The following is a 22,173-nucleotide window of genomic DNA, read 5'->3' as shown; positions in this document are numbered from 1 at the left end:
TTTTTATTGACATATGTTTCAGAATGGTGAATGGGAGTCCCTATCCTCTCCGCTGAAGCGATCCCCTTCCCCCACACCTTGAGGACACAGTTTTAAATGTAATTCAGTAACATGATGTCTTAGGGTTTCTATTGCTCTGAAGAGACACCGTGACCATGGCAACTCTTACAAAGAAAGCACATAATTGAGGTGGCAGCTTACTGTTTAGAGGTTCAGTCCACTATCATCATGGCAGGAAGGCAGGCAGCATGCAGGCAACACAGTTCTGGAGAGGTAGCTGCTACATGTTAATATACAAGCAACAGGAAGTAGACTGACTCACTGGGCATGGCTTGAGCATACATGAGACCTCAAAGCCTGCCCCCATAGTGACACCCTTCTTTCAATAAGACCACCTTATTCCAACAAGGCCACACCTCCTAATAGAGGATCCCTTTGGGGGTCATTTTTTTTAAAATCAAACCATTACATTCCACTCCCTGTCCCCCAAAGGTTTATAGCCATATCATATTGTAAAATACATTCAGTTCAATCTTAAAAGTCTCCATAGTCTATAACAGTTTCAAACTTATTTAAAAGTATAAAGTTCAATGTATCTTCTGAGATCCATGCAATCTCCTAACTGTAATCGCTGATAAAATAAAAGTAAAAAAGCAGATCACATACTTCCAACATGTAATTGCTCAGGATATACATCACTGTTCCAAAATACAGACTAGGGAACGTAGTGAGGAAATATGGACCAGAGCAAGACCAAAACCCAGCTGGGCAAACCCCAGACTCTGCATCTTTATGTCTGATGTCAAAGTACTCTTCAGATCTCCAACTCCATTCAGCTTTGTTGACTACAGCACATTTTTCTCTTGGGCTGGTTCCACTCCCTGTTAACAGCTCTCCTCAGCAGGTATCCCACAGCTCCAGCATCTCTAACATTTTAAGATTCTCTGTGGCAATCCAGGCTTCAACTTCACAGCTTCACCAAATGGCTTCTCTAGGCCTCCATTCAGGTTCATCCCTGACATAAGCCTGGCCTCGGTGACTTTCTTTTGGTGCAGAGGCAAATTCTATAGCCTGTTTCTTCTATCTTTAACTCTATGGCCAGAACCATGTGGCCAAAGCTGCCAAATTCTACGGCTTGCTGGAACTGTAACATGGCTGCCGCATTCAATTACGTCTTCACCAACTTTCTGTTCTTGATTGTTACCTTTGCTACCCAGTTTGTAGACTAGACTGACCTCAAACTCAGATCCACCAGCCTCTGTCTTCTGAGTGCTGGGATTAAAGGCCTGCACCCTACACCCAGCTCTAAACTTTTCTGTAATTCCTTCTCTCAAGTTGGAAACTAAGCTGGGTAGGGTCGGTCACGCCCTGAGGTCAGCACTCCCTTTCTCCAGTTTCTTAATCTGTTTATCTCCTTGAATACAGGATTTAGCTCTGTTCCACTTCCTGCTGCCCCTTCTCTCAGTTGGTACAGTTTGTATTTCTACTTGCTCAGCCTGTTCCTTTTCATTATAAATCTTCATCAGAGTTAACACTAATATCCACTAATATGTAACACTAATAACACTAATATGGCAGAGTCTATACTAGGCTGTTTTGAGATTTCCTCTGCCAAAAGAATGAGTCCAAAAATCTTCACTTTGGGCTCAGGCAGACTTTTTGGACAAGGACAACAGGCAGTCACATCTTCACCAAAATATCACAGGAACGATTTCTAGGCAACATACCAAAATTTTTCTCCTCTGAAACCTCTTGAGCAAGCCCCTCACAATTCAAATAGCTCTTTGTTCCACTGTCTTCCATGTTCCTTCCTAATACTATGGCCCATTAAGTGTTCAACTGCTTTTCTAATTTACAGCCACAAGGTCCATTTTCTCTCTCTCTTTCTTTCTTTCTTTCTTTCTTTCTTTCTTTCTTCCTTCCTTCCTTCCTTCCTTCCTTCCTTTCTTTCTTTCTTTCCTTCTTTCTTTCCTCCAGTTTTGGGGAATCTAACTCTCTCCTCTGGCTTCTGTTAGCACCCAGCATGCATGTGATACATGTACAGACACACAGGCCCTCACTATGCACATAATTAAAATTGAATAAAATATTTAAAGAGTAAAGTGAGTCACTAAACTGCCCGAGCAGCTTCCCAACCTTAGGGCCCAGTCCTTCTCATCCCTTCTGTTTAGTTATCACCTTGTCAGATCTGATGGCCTGTGAGCCACCACAGGGGTTGCGGACAAGTGACTGGGTCAGAGGTGGGCAAGCAACTCAAGCAGACTCCTTCCTACAATGGAGAATGGGTGACAGAGCGGGGCTGAATTTAAGAACGGAGTGGTGGCAGTTGCCTTTAGAAGGGAGTTGACACAGAAGTCCCCTTCAGGAGTTATCTTTATTAGGAGAAAGGGAATCGAGGCATGAGAGCATTATACAAGAACAGTACAATTATTCTAAGTGAGGTTTCCCTTTAAAACCTTGACAGGAGCTTCATTAAGAGGGAGCCTTCATGAGCAGGATGGAGCATAGGGCTGGGTGTGGGGAACAAGCCTTCAGAGAAATTCCCTAAAGGAAAACATCTGGCTTTGTTTGTTTGTTTGTTTTAGTTTTCAGGAGTGGGAAGTAAGTTTTACACCACGTGATTTAGTTTGGGGTAGCACAGGTGGCTAAAGAGCATGGAGGAGCCAGGTGCCAGGTAGGACCATATACATCAGGAGCAGGGGGCAGAGCCACACCACACCACAGCCTTTTAATTCTCTGCATGGGGAGTGACCACTGTCTTAAAGGCCTACATTCTAACAGATGGCACAGAGCTTTCCTCACCATGTTGCTAGCCTAGGATCCGTATTGTGATGGCTATTCTTACTTGTTAACTTGACTACATCTGAAATTAACTAAAGACCCAAACATGGCTGGGCAGGATTTTCTCTTTTCTCTTATATTTTTGGTTGTGAGTCTAGCCTGTAACAGCTGAGCTTCAGCCCAAATTTATCTTTGTTTTTATATAATTTTATTTTTTGAGACAAGGTTTCTCTGTGGCTTTGGAGCCTGTCATGAAACTTGCTTTGTAGACCGGGCTGACCTAGAACTCACAGAGATTCACCTGTCTCTGCCTCCCAAGTGCTGGGATTAAAGGTATGCACCATCACCTCCTGGCTTCTTTTTTTCTCAATTAGATCATCTGAAGCGGGAAGATCCATTTCTAATCCAGATCTTTGAGCTGGGAAGATCCACCTCTAATCAGGGTTACTCCTTCTTCTGGAAGCCTATATAAGGGACATGGAAGAGGGAAGCTCTCTCTTTTTGCCTGCTTCTTCCCATCCTTACATGCAAGTCCATTCCTTTAATGGCATTAGAGTCTACTTCTTCAAGATTTCAGCATAGACCAAAGAGCAGTTAAGGCATCCAGCCTCATGGACTGAAAAATGCTGGCTTCTTAGACCTTCCTTACATAAGCAGCCGTTATTAGATTCGCTGGACCACTATAAGTCATTCTAATAAATTTTCATGATTATGTATGTATGCATGTATGCATGCATGTATGTATTCTATAAGTTCTACTGCTCTAGAGAAGCTTGACTAACACACCCATCTAGACAGATGCACATCCACTTTCCTGGTGTGTGAGGGTGGCTTTTCAAAAGAGGGAAGCAGAACAAAGCAGGCCCACAAGTATAAACCAAGTGGGACCTCGGATGATGCCAGGCAAGGGGTTAGTCCAACTGTCATTTTGACTTTAAGTTGATAATGGGATGTAGCCAGGGATAGACTAGAACTTGTGCTCACCCTGTGTCTGGCTCCCTAATGCTGTTTTTATAGGTATAAATGACCAGATAAAGTATTTGTGGTATTAGGAACCTTGCAAGCCCTCTACCACTGGGCTACATCCCCAACTTGTATAACTGTCATCTGAGTTGAGGTGGTAATATCCATTCTGATGTAGGCCTACTGGCTTACGTAAACATTTGTTATCTGCCGCTGATAGAGTCCTCATCAACACAGTGAGCCAGTGGCCTCAGTAGTCACTTTATTGTGGTTGAGGACCTTTATTAGATACCCTTAATGGGTCTGAAATCTACTCTTTAGCCTCTATACTTGCTATGACCAAAATAAATTTCCAATTATGATTCTTAAAATTTAAGTTCCTTATGAATGATATCCTCTGTAAAGAAAACTAATTATGTTTGTTACAACACGGGGAAAGAATAAGCAAGATTTGTGGGGTTCTGCTGGGAAATCTCTCTCTGGCAATGACGGCTGCTCCCTGTTTTAATGTTTCAATTAGAAGACAGAGAGGGACCTGCCTCAAACAAGATTAGAAACTAGAATTATGATTAGATTCACCAAGACCAATTTATTTCTGTCACTGGGGATGAATATGGGGAAAAGGAATCAGATCCCCTGTGCTGTTCGTGTCCTCAGAATTCGGGTTCCATGGCTCAGTGCAAGTGAGCTTCAGGCTGGGTGCAGCAGTGAGGATATGGCGGGAAAGGAAGAGAGAACACTGAGGTTAAAGTCTGAGGGCTGGGAAGATGGCTGGGTGGGAAAAGCACTTTCTGGGCAAGCAGCAAGGGCCAGAGTACAGATGTTCAGAACTCAGAACATTCCAGCACTGGCTGTACATGACTGCAACCTCAGTACTGGAGGCAGAGACAAGCAGATCCCTTTGGCTTGCTAGACAGCAGGGTGGCTGAACTGGCAAGCTAGCTCCAAGCTCCGTGAGAGATTGAAAAAAAAATAACAAAATAACAGGGAGAGAGATTGAAGAAGACACTCAACATTGGCTTCTGGGCATTGTGCATGGCTATTCGTGCACATGCATGTACACACACACACACACACACACACACACACACATAGCACAGCACAGAGGTACCCACACACCCCTGCACATAGAGATCTACTTAAGAGAAAAAACCATAGTAACAAAAAGAAAGGAATACTAACTCTCTTACCGCTACATGTAAAGCACAAGCTGCAGCAAAGTCCTTGATACATACATGTGAGCAAGGCAGGCACCATGTAAATGGCCTACAAAGCATCCTAACTCTTTCACTCGACCATTGATTGTCTACCTAGCTTTCTGGCCCATGTCCAATCTCAGAAGTGCTTTTCTTCTTTAATAAGTTGCCTCTATTCCTGCTGTCATCCATTATCCTGGTCCAAGTCTTTGTTTCAGGCTCCAAGAACCCCCAAATCCCGGTGAATGTTCCTCAGACTCCAAACCATGTGCATAATAGGGTGAAGATCTTACACCTGGTGACAGAAGGCTGAACATTCCAACGATTGTCTCTGTTATTGCTGTAGGGGTTCCTGGAAGGAGAGATAGTAAAGGCCCCGGACTGATCTCTGAATTTTAGTGTTCGAAGATTCCCAACATTTTGTTTAAAGGCTCTGGAAGAAAGCCTGGCACAGATTTAAAAAGTGTTGAAGTTTTGAAGAGTGTGATAACCCGCTGTTGAGATGTTTTGGTGACGAAAGGAGTTTTCTGCCAAGCCTGGTGAGCTGAATTCCAACCTGAAATCTGGAAGGTGGCAGGAGGGAACTGCTGCCCCCCAAATTGCCACAGATATGTGACAATGTGTCCACACCCACTCCACCTTAAAATAAATGAAGGGCAAATAATTCAAAGATATGGAGATGCAAGACAATTAAATTTAGAGCTGGTGGTGCAGTGGCCACCAGCTTTCAGGGAGTAAGAGTGTAATGGCAGAGTTTCCAGAAGGGCACGTAAGGAGGATTTATATTTTTAATATGTTTTGGTGACAGGCGACGTGAATATTTTATAATAATGAAACACAAATCTAAAAGATGAATAACACCGACAACATAGAACGATCCCATTTAATGACTTCCAGAGAACTGAACTTAAAATTTAAAATGAACATAGGAGAAATGTACTTTTAACAGCTTCGGATGCCTCAGCAGTAAATCCACCCTGAGAGAGGAAATCTCCCTCAAGGTAAGTAAGTGAGAGTTCCTTTAATAGAATCATTGATGGTATTTAGTTCAGTCTGTTTGCAAATTTCAGAAATCTGTGTCCTTTCCAAAGAATAATTGCTGGGGGCTAAGGACTTTATCTCAATATTGCATTTCTATTTGCTTTTTCTCTTAAATGCTACTCTCCCCAATCAATTAACCAACCAACCAACCAACCCCCCCCCCCCGCCACCCACTACCCAATTAACCCAAACAAACAAACAAACAAAAAAACAAAAAACCACAAAAAGCCAAACAACCAAAAACCTCCACGTAAGCCATGTTCAGCAGTGTAGTATTATAATATTGCCCTTTCTGTATGCAGCAGTTTTCAAAAGCATCAACTATCTTCTTCTTCTTCCTTGACCCAGAGGAGGAAGCTGGCAGATGGTGGTGTGCTCTCTTCACTGCCGAGGCAGAGATGAATGCAGCCATCTCTCCAAACCATGGCTGATGTTAGGCCCCACACTCAAGACATCGGCGTTGGCACGATTGTATTTTCAAGGCTGGGTCAAGTCCCTGCAGCTGTCTTTGAAGTCTAGGTGTTACTCAGCACTCAAGAAGCAAATTTTTAATGCCTTTATTCATTTAGGGATGTGGAGAAGGGCAAGAGGGATGTGCCCCATGTGCTCCTGGAAGTCAGAGGACCCACCTGTGGGCTATAGTTCTTTCCCTCCACCATGTGGATCCTGAGGATCAAACTCGGATCACGAGTTCCTTTACCTGCTAAGCTGTCCCATTTTTTTAAAAAATATTTATGTATGTATGTATGTATGTATGTATGTATACAATGTTCTGTCTGTGTGTATGCCTGCAGGCCAGAAGAGGGCACCAGACCTCATTACAGATGGTTGTGAGCCACCATGTGGCTGCTGGGAATTGAACTCAGGACCTTTGGAAGAGCAGGCAATGCTCTTAACCACTGAGCCATCTCTCCAGCCCGCTGTCCCACTTTTTTGAAAATAAGTCTAAGAAGCTCATCCTTTAAGCAGAGGCATCTATAACACACTTATCCATTTGGGCTGGAGAACATGTTTGTCATTGCATCAATTATATTTGGAACATTTGCGAACAGCCATCCTCTCTTCCTGTCTCCTTGAAAAACAGCAAGCGATGATTCTTTAATCATCTTGGCTTTGATGTGTCTTAATTATTAATATGTGCACCCACATCCTTAATGTGCAGTTACTTCACATTGTCCCACCTGGCATTCTTGTACCTCCTGACATCGTGCTCTGAATCTGGGTACTTGATAATTTTGGTTGATCACTGCTTCCTGTATACATGTCATCTCATAAGAAGCGGTTTTTAAAAAGTGTGAGTGTGTGTGTGTGTGTGTATGTGTGTGGCTCCTGTGTACCAGCATCCAAGGAAGCCAGAAGAATGCACTGGATCTTTTGGGTTTGGAATGGCAGGTGGTTGTCAGTCACCTAGCATTGCTCACCCAGTTCTGCTGAGAATGGAGCTCAAGTCTTTTGTAAGAGCAACAAGTGATCTTAATCACGGAGCCAGCTCTTCAAGTCCAGGAACACTTTACCCATTGCTTTACAAACATTCTAGAGTCTCCATAATAAGGAATTCAAGGTCAAAACTAAAAGTCACTTAAAGTTTAGTAGGAGGGCTGGTGAGATGACGGCTCCATGGATAAAGGAGCTTGCTGCCAAGCATGACGACCCAGATTTGATCCCTAAGTCCTATGTGATGGAACGAGCGAAGCCCCACACAAGCCCCTTTTTGAGTGCACGGGCGCACACACATACACACACACACACACACACAATAAATGTTGTTTCTTTTTATAATTCATTAGGAAACACAGACATAGTCATTTGAACTCTGTACATATCACTCAGATTCACGTCTCAAGTTATAAAGCTGTGGTTAAACTATGAGAATATTTCATCTTTCCTAACTTTAAAGAAAAATGTTTCCACACACAATATATCCCCAGGCAGTGTAAGTCTGCCCTGGAGTAGATTAAACTGTGATGGCTTCCACTGAGCAAATGAAGAAAGTAGTTGTTTTTCTTATAACCTTTGTGGGCTCCTGGTAATTGTGAAAGTGAAACATACAGTTAACTCTAGTAGAAGTGCCAGCAATATTCTACGAGCCACTGCACGAGCCATTTGAATATGAGATGGCACACAAGGAAGGGTTGCGTGCCAGGTCATAAGGACACAGGACTCCTTTGGACCATGTAATTCATTCTGGAACATTTCCTCTCCCTGGGCTGTTCTTCAGCCTCTGTATTTGCCCCCTTGAACTCTGTAGGTATCCCTTCCTCTAGGAAGATTCTCTGTATCCCCGACTGCATGCGGGTGACTCCTAGGTCCCCTGGCATCCTTCTGTGACAGGTGTTACACAATATTGCAGTAGCTCACTGCTTACCTGTATTCTGTCTAGATACACAGTAAATGAGGGTAGGGACCATGTCTGTATGTTGAGCTCTGTGCATCTCATGGCCTCCCAGGTAATAGCTGTTGATTAAGTAAGTTCAGTGAGTGAATGTGTCTCAGAACAGAGCCTCACCTTCTTCACAGCTGCTTCAGTGTCTCCTCCGCCAAGGCATCTCTGCCTCTCAGCATGGACCCTTAACACAGTCAGGGTGATTGGAAATTGCGTGGAAGTCTCAAGCTTCCTGGTCCTTAGCTAACATCTCATTCCTTACACTGTAAAGTCAACATCTGTCCCTCTATCTTACTCAGAAATCAGAGCATGAAAGAACGTCCTGGACTGGCGAGATGCTTCAGTGCTTGCTCTGCAAGTCCAATGACCTGAGTTTGAGCCCCGCAACCCCAACCCATGCGGAAGTGGAAGGAAAGAGCAAACTCCACAGAACTGTCCTCTGACCTCCACAGATGAGCTACATGTGGCCATGTCCAAACTCAATCTCTCTCTCTCTCTCTCTCTCTCTCTCTCTCTCTCTCCCTCCCTACTTATGTTAATACATAAAAATTTAAGAAGTGGTTCAAATGATCATTCTCATTATAAATTCTCATTATAAACACAGAACTTTGTCCCCAGTTCTTAGGTGTGTATACTGTTACTCTGTTTTTAGTTCTTTGTAAAATGTGCTGAGTCCCTGCACTATTTATTATTTATTATTGTTGTGTGTATGTCTGATAAGTATGTGGGGCTGCATGTCATAGCACCAAGCTCGATGATCTAGGTTTGATCCAGAGATCTACATAGCGGAAGGAGAGAACCGTCACCAGCCCATTGAGTTTTGAATGCTGCACATGCACCATGGTACACACAGGCTCCCCTTGCCCCACCCCCATACATACATGTAATGCAAGAAATATTTTCTTGATTTCTGCAATGACCCACTGTTCAACAATGTAGTGTTCAATCTCTCTGTGTTTTAATAGTTCTGTAAATTTTCTTCCCTCTTGATTTCTAGTTTCATTCTATCGTAAGTAGATAAGAAAGAATTTTTTTTTCTAAGTTTTTTCTGTATTTGTTAAGACTTGCCATATGGCTTAAAACATGGTTTGTTTTGAAAAAAAAAATCCCCATGATGATGAAAAGACTATGTTATTCTGTTGTTGGGTGGAGTATTCTGTACATATTCGTTATGTCGACTTGATCTACAACAGAGATCTGTAAGGAGTTTCTTGTCTGACTTCGTGTACTCACATGGCCCAGCTATTTGCGAGAGTGCAGTCAGTGACACTGGAATGGGGACTGACTCTCCATGTCCCGCAGTGTTTGTCTTGTGGACAAGGATGTCTATACTCTACAACTCCTTTCTTCCTTCCCTGCTTCCTAACGGGATTCAAACCTTGTTGGAACTGTGCACCGCTCCCTAGCTAGGATGTGGGTCACCTGCACTCTCTAGGCTCACTCTGTCCTGAGAACTTAGGGCTGTCATCCATCCTTCCAGGGAACTTGAGCGGAGCCGACAATACACCCACACGTGGTCGCTCTGAAATCATACACATGCAAGTGGCTGAGCAGGTTGTGTTTGTATATTGAGGAGCATGCACACACACAAAACAGCAACAACAATTCGAGATAAAGAGACCATGGATTTGAGAGAGAACAAGGGAGAGGTGCATAGAAAGGAGGGAGGAAAGGGGTGTGTGTGGGGGGAACAACGCAATTATATTTTAATTTCAAAAATAAATTAGAAACCTTTTAACTTGCATCTTTTTACACTAAAAATCTAGTTTCCTTAATTTCATGAAGATAATATTTTATGTTATCCAACAAAATATAAAAACAGTTGCAAAGTAATAGCACTATTACTTCTTTTTTACATGTAGTGTATATATTTGATTATTGGATGGGCAAAAATTGTGTAGATACTGAGATCTTATCAAACATTAACAAAATTAATTTCAGCTCATAATTGTTAGAAAGTAGAGACTAATCATATCTAGTAAAAAGTCCATTGAGCCGTTCAATATGCCACAATACTAAGAATGTGACCTCTTAAGTACAAAGACCTTAAAAAACAAGACAAAAAAAAATAAAAGCCAAGGAAGTCAATAGTCAACATTATCAGAGATTTTGAACCTTCCTCAGTCCACTCACCCTTATTTGGAGAATCTTATAAAAAGCTGAAATAAAGCCTTCCTATGCTCTGTGATATTCAAAGGTGTCTATGATAGCACAATGTAATGAGAACTGTCAAAATACAACTCAGTAGAACTAGCAATATTACTTCTAATAAAAAGATTACTATGAAGTGTTGGTATTTTCTGTTTTATTTTTTAAAATGTGTGTGTGTGTGTGTGTGTGTGTATGTATGTAAGTGACAATGGAAGCCAGAAAAGGGTGCCAGATCACCTAAATATGTAGTTACAGGAGGTTGTGAGCTGCCTAACATGGGTGCTGGGAACTGAATTCTAGTCCTCTGAAAGAGCAAGAAGTGCTCTTAGGATCTCTCTAGCTCCAAGTTCTAGTTATTCTGAAAATGTATTTCTCTGGAAGAAGTATTGTCAAAGAGTCATTCTTAGATGTGTTAATCCCAGAGACAAAACAGACGAAATGCTTTGTGTCGCCACATTAATCTGTGTTGGACTTATAATTACACGGCACATAACGTGGTCCCACCAGCTCCTAACGGGGCCGGAAATTTCCCATTGCTGCTGATATTGGCACTGTTGCACACAGATACTCTTTGTGTCTGTGGTGATGGATGCCCTTATGAACATACTCTGCCGCTGGTCCTCCAAAAGTCTAACTCGTGATGATAGTACTTAGTATGTTCTTGCTCGTGTAGTTAATATGCTATCGTTTCCTTGCACTTATGGAAAATACAGTTTCTTATAAAGCAAAACATGTCATACTGACACTGGCCTCAGGTGTTTCATGAAGAAACACCTCGCATGAGAGGCCATGCTGATGGACTGACCTAGAGCAACCTTGATTTCTCTAAGCACGCCCTGATGTTTGTGTAACACAAGTGCCCAAGAAAACATGTTTTAGAGTGTAAGCCTGTGGTTAAATAGTGGTTGCATTTATATTTCAAATTCTATTTTTTCCTTTAAAAAATAATAATGCATTACATTTTTACGTATTGTGTGTGTGTTGGGGGGCACCATGGTGCATGGGTGGAGGTCAGAGCAGAACTCAAGGAAGTTGGTTCTCACTCTCTATCATGTCAGTCAGACATCAAACCAGTCTTCTTTTTTTTTTAAATTTTCTTGAATTTATTGACTATGTAAGTCATGTGATTCAGAATGAAAACTGTGTACCAGTGTGCACTAAAGGAGTCTTATTTCTAGCCACAAATTCTCCAAGTGTTTGCAAACTACATTTTACCCATTTCTTGCTTATTTTCCATTGGTTTCTTGTCCTTGGTGTAAACAAATACATTTAATTGTGTCCTTCCATTTTTATTACCCAAGAGGTTGCGCAGTACACACTGCAACGTTCTTTCCCCTGCTTATCCTGGAGGTTTCATTGTTACAGTTTATAGAGTTTCCTATTCTCTTCCTATGCTGCACTGTATTGTTCTGAAAGAGGCATCATAATTCATTTCACTGGTCCTCTATCAGAAGCACGTCTGATTCGTTTTCCCATTTTTTTTTTTGCGATCACTAATCACGCTCCGATGGATAATCTTGCACATAGTCATTTTGTGTTTTTTTTTTTCTAGTAGCTTTCCAAATGCTGGGCCAATAGGTAAACAAATACATATGTAATTTTTCTTCACGTTCCCAAATTTCCCTCCACAGGCACCACGCCGTTCTGTGTTTCAATCAGCAATGCTTGAGAGCGCCAGCTTCTCCACAGGCCCATCAGCACAGCGTATATTCAGATCTGGATTTCTGCCAGTTTGATAGATGAGAAATCTCTCAGCTCAACTTTAATGTGCATTTCCTTTTTAAAAAAATATGTATTTCTTTTTTTGTGTGCAAAAAGGCCATTTTAATCTCTGAATTACACACATACAGGGTGAACACACACATTTACTGTATGGCTAATTTTTCTCTCTGGATCTATTTCTTTTTACTTCTTAAGAGATCTCTAAATGGCAGGTGTATTTGCTTCTTTTTAAGGATATAAGTTACAAGGGCCTCCCGCCCCACTTGTCATTTATCTTCTGGTTGCTTGTAGTTTTTCTGGAGGCCATGTACTGTTTTAAAGCTGTGCACACCAATTTAACAATCTGAATTTCGTGTTGAAAGTCTGGAAATAGGAAGCAAGTCCTCTCTCTTCTGCGATCTACAAATCTCTCTTCTTCCTTTCCAGTTTAGTGTCCTCCTCCTCCTTCTTTTTGGTTTCTTGAGACAGGATATCTCCCTGTAGCCCTGGCTGTCCTGGAACTCACTCTGTAGACCAGGCTGGCCTCGAGCTCACAGAGATCCACCTGACTTTGTCTCCTAAGTGCTGGGATTACAGGCATGCACCACCACTTCCAGCCATGTTTTGCTCTTTTTAATAAGCTGTTCCGAATTTAATATATCAAACCAATCAGTATTTTCCCTTTTGGGGACCAAAGCTAAGAGAATCTGCTTTAAGGCCACGGAAATACTGGAGTGTTTTGTCTTTAACCAGCTGAGAATTGTTTCTTGTTGTTCAAGGACCTGTGTGCGTTTGTCGACTGGCAATTTGCCAGTCCTTGAAGATTTCAGGATCAACATGTGGCATTGCTGTGGCATGGCAGGGTGAGACAGATGGTTTGGATGCTGTCAGGGTCATGTGGAGAGTCACAGTGACTGGAGTTGTATAGCTGCCATGTGCGGTGGGGTGAAACTTAGATTCTTGAACAATTATGTATTTTTAAAAAGGAAGCTCTTTCCCACACATGGGATGACACAGAGTTGAGTAAGCTTCCCTGCTTTGTCTTTCATAATTACAGCTTTATCCCCCCTGAAATGTATTTTATTTCTGGAGAATAATAGAATGTAGGAAACTTTCTTATGTCCTGCTTTCCCAGAACTTTTATTTATTCATTTTTAGGAGTTTATTTATGGATGCATGCAGGGTGTGTGTGTGTGTGTGTGTGTTTGTGTGTGTGTGTGTGTGTGCATACATGTTGTAATAAGGGCGGCGGGCTACATTCCTGGCACCCGGCCGCCCGCACGGCTAGCTTTATACCCAAAATAATTACACAGAAACTATATTCTTTTAAACTGCTTGGCCTATTAGTTCCAGCCTCTTATTGGCTAGCTCTTATATATTGATCTAACCCATTTCTAATAATCTGTGTAGCCCACAAGGTGGCTTACCAGGGAAGATCTTAACCTGCATCTGTCTGGAGTGGGAGAATCATGGCGACCACCTGACTCAGCTTCTTCTCCCAGCATTCTGTTCTGTTTACTCCACCTACCTAATTTTCTGTTCTATTAAGGGGCTAAGGCAGTTTCTTTACTTAACCAATGAAATTAACACAAAACAGAAGACTCTCCCCCATCACTTCCCCTTTTTCTGTTTAAACAAAAAAGAAAGGCTTTCACTTTAACATAGTAAGATTACATATGACAAAACAGTTATCAATCAAGAATTACAGTTACAATATTTATATCTATTTTATCTTTTATCATAACTAAGGAAAAGTATAACTATAACTAACCATTCTTCAACTCCATCAAAGACTCCAGAAAGATATAATATTTCCTAAGCAAACAAGAAATCCAAAACTCTAGAAATGACAGAGACATCTCGCTGTCTGAACAGTCACCCAAAGTTCCTCTGTACTGTTGGGGCATCCATCTTCGGCCTTCAGGCCCATAGTATCCAGCAGACATTTCCATGAAGCAGGAAATTTCAAAGACAGTTCAGTCACTATCTGCTGTGTCCTGCAGAATGTCTCGCAAATTCTTTTATGAAGCAGGAACCCCGAAAGACCATCTCACCTTTAGGCAAGTTCAGCAGTCTTCTCTCTGCAGGTTCTTTGTGTCCAGTTTATGCATCAGTCCAGGCAAGAGCAGTTTTTTGCCCAAATGGCTATCAAACTTCATAAGGAGCCTCTTCGATGCCCATCTTCCTCTCGAAGTAGATTGGTACTGCCAGGAGCAGACGTGTCTCATTGTCATGAAAAGCCCTAAGTTATTAAAACATTTAAAATGCCATATTCTGCAGTCTTTGAAAGATATGAAGAATGCCTATCTAGCTGAAATATATCTCTATATATCTAGAAAATCTAACATGACTACAAGCTTGACTATTATCAATGATTATCCAATAACAACCTATATTTCCTAATTATACATTACATTTTTTAAATGAACTACATAATCACAATACCTTAATCAAGATCAGAAATACATATACATATAACAAAATTGACCTTAAAATCCATACCAATGCAAATTATTCATATCTATATCATCTCCCCCTTTAAATGTAAAAGAACATTTATAAACCATATTTGGGAACATGGGCGCAATTATTTCTCTCCAAACTGCTTCCTGCTGAATGGGGGCGCTGTTAATCAGATCTTTCATGGGGTAACCTGTGTGCCAGGTTCATCTCAGTTGGCAGTTGAGTAAAGTAATTTTTTGAGGGTGTTCACAGCAACCTTTCAGGAGGGCATGGTCTAGCATACCATATTGGGATAGAATCAATCCACAGGGTCTGGTCCTCTGTGAAAACAAAAGAAGACCCTCTCCAAAGCATCATATCCTTAGACCCAAATTTTGAAATCGTAATACCCTTATATCCATTCTGGTTTAGCTTGGCAGCCCATGTAATGAAATGTCTCTCTGTACTTAGCTCCTTCACAGTCAAAAATGTTAAAGAAAACACAATGTACATAATCCAGACTCTCTGTGAATTTTCCATTTTTACGTGGCTTATTTTTCTTTATTTCTTTTAATCTCTTAACTATCTGTACTCTGTCTCTTTAAAGACTTTACCCTTTTTTTTAAGACATTAACTTTATTCTTTATATTCTTTTTCTTCTCTCTCCCAAGCCTATGTACATCCATCCAACAGTGTCTGAATCTGTTTTATTGTGAATCTGTAATTTTTTTTTTTACTATCCAGGAAATTTATTTTTATTTATTTATTAAAGATTTCTGTCTCTTCCCCACTGCCGCCTCCCATTCCCCCCCTCCCCCAAACAAGTCCCCCTCCTTCGTCAGCCCAAAGAGCAATCAGGGTTCCCTGCCCTGTGGGAAGTCCAAGGACCACCCACCTCCATTCAGGTCTAGTAAGGTGAGCATCCAAACTGCCTAGGCTCCCACAAAGCCAATACGTGCAGTAGGATCAAAAACCCATTGCCATTGTTCTTGAGTTCTCAGTAGTCCTCATTGTCCGCTATGTTCAGCGAGACCTGTTTTATTCTGGGCTTTTTCAGACCCTATAGGCATCCTCCTGAATATTAACCTTCATCAGTTGATGAAAGGAGAGAGAGACCCACATTGGAGCACCGGACAGAAATCGCAAGGTCCAAATCAGGAGCAGAAGGAGAGAGAGCACGAGCAAGGAACTCAGGACCTCGAGGGGTGCACCCACACACTGAGACAATGGGGATGTTCTATCAGGAGCACTTTGTTTTGCAGCTTTAAATCACTAAGTGCTTAAGAATCTAAGCTGTGACATTCCTAGGTCAAAAACAGGTACTGCATGCTGGCCCCGCCCAGTCCAACAAGGCAGAGCCGCTCGTGCCTCTGATCCTTGCACATTGCACCAGTAGCGTGGTGGAGCTGATTGTGCCTCTGAGCCACAGCACACAATGACTTCCTTTTAGGCACACAGCGAGTCTAGTTGCCATCAAACAAATCGTAGCACTTTAATCCAAATGCTCCATTCAAAGACTCTGTCTCCCGCAGGAGCCAGACAGAGATCGCAATGGCGTCACAGCCCAGAAAGCCGGCATCTTAAAACAGCCAGTTTTTTCCTGCTGTTGAGTCAGGACAATTTCTTTGCGGCACGCAACCCACAAACAGCAAAACGCTGTCTTAAATTCTCTCTCTCTCTCCTTTTTAAGCCCTCTCAGGTATTACGTGGCGTTAGTTAACCACGTCGAGCGCCACTCTGTTGTAAATCTCCCCATCACATACATGTATGTGAGGGTGCAGGTGGAGGCCAGAAGTCGACATCAGGTATCTTTCTCAATCTCTCTCCATCTTATTTTTTGAGGTAGGAGTGTCTCTCTGTAGATCACTGATTTTGTTAGGTTGGCTGGCCAGTGAACTCCAGGGATCTCCCTGTCTCTTCTTCTTTAGTACTGGGGTTACAGATGTGCACTGCTGCGTCTGGCTTTTGATGTGGGTTCTGAGGATTCGAATTCAGGTTCTCACGCTTGCATAGCAAGCTCTTTACTGACAGATCTCTCCCCAGCATCTTACCCGGACTTCTAAGTCAGAAAACAGTCTTCCTCGTTGCTCATCAGTACCCTGTTTATCACACGTAAGTGACTCTATGTCAGGGCTGTCCCCGCCCTTCTATTCTGTCACTCTCACGATTTGATAGCTTTAAAACAAATCTTGATGTTTGGAAAGGAACTTTTTTAACCCTATTATTTTTCAACAATACCTGATTTTTTTGAGGGGGGTCCCTAAATTCCCTAAGAAAATTTAGAATGATTTCACACACACACACATACAATAAATTTATTTATTTATTTTAGTTCTTGTGGTCTAAAAATGGTTTCTGATTTTTAAGAATTAGTTGGGAAAAGGCAGAGGCAGGCAGATCTCTGTGAGTTCGAGGCCAACCTGGCCTATAAAGAGAGTTTCAGGACAACCAACACTGTTACACAGAGAAACCCTGCCTTGAAACCCCACAACCCAAACCAATTTTTAGTGTTCATTACTAGGTTATTTTTTTTTAAACACAAACATTTGTATTTGCTTACATGTTTGTCTTGTTTTGTGCTTTGGTGGCAGAAGTACACAGTGGTAACAGAGATGGCATAGTCCCCCAAACCTAAAATACATACTCTCTGTTCTTTTGCAGAAAAAGAGGTGATTTTTTTTTTAAATCTTGGAATATAATGGCAATGACATGTCTTCTCCCTTTAACTTGCCCTGTTACTTGGTTCAGCCAAGAGTAACAGAAATCATGACTCAAACTATATTTAAAGAATAAAGATATTGAGCTAGAGAGATGGCTCAGTGGTTAAGAGCACTGCCTACTCTTCCAAAGGTCCTGAGTTTAATTCCCAGCAACCACATGTTGGTTCACAACAACCTGAAATGAGATCTGGTGCCCTCTTATTTATTAACATGGAGATAAACGTAGTGTGTTCTGGGATTGTCCTTCACGCCTAGTTTTCTTGGCTTAATATCCCATCTCCATAGTCATTGTTCTTGAGTTTGTATTCTTTCGAGATTACGATTCCTTGTTTTTAATCAAGGAAGCTTTCCGCATAGCTCAGCCCCCCCCTTTGATCTGACTAGGTAATTAAGGATAACCTTGAACTTCTGTCCTCCTGAGTGCTGGAATTACAAGCAAGTGCCAAAGTGCCCTGCTTGTGTGGTGCCGGCAGAAGAACCCAGGGCTTCATGCATGCCAAGCAAGCACTCTTTCAACTGAGCTGCCTCTCTAGTCCAAGACTGATTCTTTGAAATTTGATTTTTCTTAGACCCTAAACTGAATAAATCTTTACTGATAAATCACATGGCACAGCCAGTGGACACCGGCTCCAAGGGATGGCGCTTTAGCAGATATAGTTTAAAAACATGGCAATCTGATTCCCAATCACTTGCTCAGGCGGGTGGAGAATATTACTGTGACATGCTATGGTCATGTCCCAGGCATCAATGATACCCACACGAAGGTCTTTGAAAATGTCCTTCAAGGCTAGATACTGAATATAACCGTGGAAGTCTCCGAATTTCTCTGTATCTATGTACATCTCCCTGATGTTCTCTGTCTTTATGATGACTTTAGTGTCCGGGGCTCTGAGGAAGAGTCGCTCAATAGCGTTTCGGATACTGATGGCTCTCCGAACGAAAAGTTCCATGGGGAAGGGTCTGAAGTGCTGGCCCAGGGTAATGGCGATGGCAGTGTCTTGGTCACCTAGTAAGCGGTCAATTTCCTGAGGAATATAACCGTCATCTATCACAGAGTAGAGATTGACCGTGATGAAAGGATGGCTATGCTTCTTCCATTCCACCAGAGTGTGCCCTTCAGCATCCAGGAGCATGTGTTTCTTATATAGTCCAGTCCCATGAAGATCAAAAGGCTTCAGTTCTGACAAGAAAGCAGAAAAGATCTTTCACTGGAAGGCGATGATGAATAAGTGTCAAAAGAGCAATATTTTTGAGGGGGAGATTAAAATATATATTTAAAGATTCAAACCTAGAAGGTAAAATAAGATTAAAAAAAAAAAAACTTGGCGGAGAGGAGGGAGACCACCCTCAAAGCCCTGTAAGGTGCTTTGATTCCTGAAAGAATAACAAAACAATTACATACTTTTCGCAACTTTGGGAAAGTATTCGATCCATTGGCGCAGCGTCGAGTCTCCCAGGAAGTAAATGAGTTTCCTTTTCAAGCAGTCATTTATCTGACTGGAGTTCAGCAGACTCTGCTTGCACTGGGCTGTTACCCATCTTCCTTGGAAAGTGTAACCGCTAGGTGTGGGAATCTCCGTTCCGATCTGACATTTCTTTCCCCCGTTTTCTTCTCTCTCTGGTAACAGATATTGGGGAAAGTGGTTTTGATGGCACGAGTCAAGCAGCCAGTCTCCTCCCTTGGTTCCCCTCCCACTTTCTTTGTCTTTTTCTTTTTCTAACTACGTAAACTTTTTCCCCCTGTTACTTTATTTTTGATTATTAGTTATGGTTTAGGCATCCCAACTCTCTCATTCTCTCTCTCTCTCTCTCTCTCTCTCTCTCTCTCTCGTTCAGGTAGGGTCTCACTACGTAGCCTTGGCTGGCCTGGAGCTCACTCTGTAGACCATCCTAGCTTTGAACACAGAGACCTGCCTGCCTTTACTCCTGAGTGCTGGGATTAAAGATTTGCACCACCGTACCAGGCTCCTCTTAGGTTTTTTTTTTTGTAATAAAGAAAATATAGCAAAAATTATTTATTCTTACAAACAAGCAGTGAAAAAAATACTGTGCTCTGAAAATTCTTTTGCTCCCCTCCCTTTGCTCAGCCTTTTGGGAATGGTTTTTGGGTCATCTCAACTCCTCTCTGTTCATTTTCTTCTAAATCTGCTCATGAGCTCAGAGAGATGTTTTTTCCTTTCTTTGTCTTTCCCATTGGCTCTTGGGTGACAGTGTCTCTAACCTGAGCAGTGTTGCAGTAGCCCACCAGCTGGTGTCCTCACCAGCAGATCTTACCTTCACCTCTGTTTCATCGGGGAAAGAACAAGATTAATTGACAAAGGCTTGATACTCAAACTGCGTAGTAGGATTCCCTTTAGGCCCTTTAGGACGAAATGCCCAGCTCAGTGGTGTCTTAGTAGGGCTTTGCTAAAAGTGGTGAGTTGCACCTCACATGAACCAACAATAATCTGAGCTGTTTTCTCAAGTCCCTCTTCCATGACAGCTGTGTCACGGTCTGCCTTCCTGGGCATCCTGGAGACAGGGCACCTGGAGTTTTATCATTACAGAGCATGACTGTTTACATCATGCTTTTTTGCCATTCTCTCCATGCTAGTATACTACACACACACGATATGTATGTAATATATATGTGTGTGTGTGTGTTCTAGTGCTAGGCATGGCTCCTAGGGCATCATGTGTGGCATTCAAGCATCCTAGCACCCAGGTACAAGGTACATACTTCTCTCATAGCCTAGGTTTTGTCCCTTCAGCATCCCTGCATTAATACCCCTTCTCTGTTGGATAGGAATGCTATAAGAAAGGTCAGCAAGCATGATTTACAGATAGAAATGATTTCCTCTTCATGGACCAGGTTCAAGTGAGCAGGCCTGAGCTAATGTATAGTGTTGGGGACCACAGTTCCTTTTATCTCGCTGTTCTGTTCTTTCTGATACAGCATCATTCCAGGCCAGAGGGGCTTTGTTTTAGCTGCTGTTCAGTCAGGACAAAGGAGAGAACTAACAGAGGAAGGAAAATGGCTCTGCTTTTAAACCCAGAGCCTAGAAATTTCATGTATCACTTCTATTTACACTCTTAGAAAAAGTTTAGCCGCGGAGCTCGGTGGCCATTAGAAAGTTGCCCATGAGCTGGACTGGAATAAGTTACCAAACAAGGTGAAAGCAGTAGATGTTAGGGACTTGTCATTTTTCTGCATTGCTGTGCTCATGGACTACTTCCTTCAAGACCTTTATAGTTTCTGATTGTGTCTTCAAAGCAGAACATTATTAAATGGTTGGACTGTATGGTTAGTCCTCTGTGGCATTGAAAAATTTGCATTTATTTAGGTGTGTGTGTGTGTGTGTGTGTGTGTGTGTGTGTGTGTGTGTGCATATGTGCTACAATGTGCTATGCCTCTGGAGGTCAGTGGACAACATGTATGGGTCAATTCTTTCCTTCTACTGTATTGGTCCTAGGGATCAAAGTCCTGTAGCTAGGGTTGGTGACAAATGTCTTTCCCTGCTAAGCCATCTTGCTGGCCCCTGCTTGGCCTGCTGTATCCATAGGCGCTGTATCCGTGGACCGAAACAATCATGCATGAAAGGCATTCAGGAACAACATTCATCTGTACTGAACACGTAAATACTTTTCTTCCTCATCAGTGCTCCCTCCGCAGCACTGAATTATGATTACTTACTCAGCATTCGCCCTCCAGCAGGTATAAGGAATACTCTAGAGCACTCTAAAGTCCGTAAGAACTTGTGCAGAGGTTATAAGGTTATATGCAAATGATAGGCCATTTTATGTAAGGAATTTGAACATCTACATATTTAGGTATCCAAAGTGGGTCCTGAAACCAATGCCCCAGGGGCAGCTATTATTTGTAACCTATGGACAAAGTAACAACATGGTGCTGGTGGCAGAATTAGAAAATATGCCTAGAATAAACTCTCAAATTCTAGTAATTTAGTTGCCAAATGGAATTTCCTTTAATTCCATTAATTATGTTCCCATTTTGCTGTGACACAGTTGGGCTTCTAGAAGACTTGGCAGCATGGCACAGTGAACAGTCGAACACCGAGTATAGAACCTTCAGGCCCATCATCACTAAATATCTTCTGCTTTGAGAATTAACTGATAAGATAATATATAAATGTATTTGGATGATAACCCACTATAAACAGACAAACCGTGCAATTTTTCTATAAAACGTATCATGTATAAACTTGTATGCCAGGGCATTGTTTTCTTTCTTTTTTCTTTTTCTTTTTATGTTTTGGTTTTTGTTTGTTTGTTTTGTTTTTGCTTTTCAGGACAGGGTTTCTCTGTGTAACAATCCTGGTTGTTCTGGAACTTGCTTTGTAGATCAGGCCGGCCTCAAACTCATTGAGATCTGCCTGTCTCTGCCTCCCAAGTGCTGGAATTAAATGCGTGGGCCACCACTGTCTGACTTTGGTTTTCAAGATGGGGCCACATTGGAGCACCGGACAGAAATCTCAAGGTCTAAATCAGGAGCAGAAGGAGAGAGAGCGCGAGCACAGAACTCAGGACCGCGAGGGGTGCACCCACACACTGAGACAATGGGGATGTTCTATCAGGAGCTCACCAAGGCCAGCTGGCCTGGATCTGAAAAAGCCTGGGATAAAACCGGACTCGCTGAACATAGCGGACAATGAGGACTACTGAGAACTCAAGAACAATGGCAATGGGTTTTTGATCCTACTGCACGTACTGGCTTTGTGGGAGCCTAGGCAGTTTGGATGCTCACCTTACTAGACCTGGATGGAGGTGGGTGGTCCTTGGACTTCCCACAGGGCAG

The 22,173-nt window shown here is 42.2% G+C and overlaps 1 protein-coding gene across 12 annotated transcripts in view; it reads right to left on the bottom strand.

The window, feature by feature from the left end:
• Positions 1-16,963: 16,963 nt before the first annotated feature.
• Nxpe1 (neurexophilin and PC-esterase domain family member 1) overlaps positions 16,964-22,173 on the bottom strand; it is a 40,426-nt gene continuing 35,216 nt past the window's right edge. For all 12 annotated transcript variants that reach the window (XM_050156339.1, XM_050156340.1, XM_050156342.1 and 9 more), the window contains 2 exons: positions 18,781-18,996; positions 16,964-18,558 (listed from right to left, as the gene is read on the bottom strand). In XM_050156339.1, coding sequence (XP_050012296.1) covers positions 18,023-18,558; positions 18,781-18,996 — 752 coding nt within the window. In that variant the 3' untranslated portion in view covers positions 16,964-18,022. The remainder of the gene's footprint in view (positions 18,559-18,780; positions 18,997-22,173) is intronic.

Source organism: Alexandromys fortis, unplaced genomic scaffold (assembly GCF_014885135.2).
Source record: "Alexandromys fortis isolate MF-2015 unplaced genomic scaffold, M_Fortis_MF-2015_v1.1 scaffold_89, whole genome shotgun sequence".
Lineage (NCBI taxonomy): Eukaryota > Metazoa > Chordata > Mammalia > Rodentia > Cricetidae > Alexandromys > Alexandromys fortis.
This window is presented reverse-complemented; position numbering and strand designations above follow the sequence as displayed.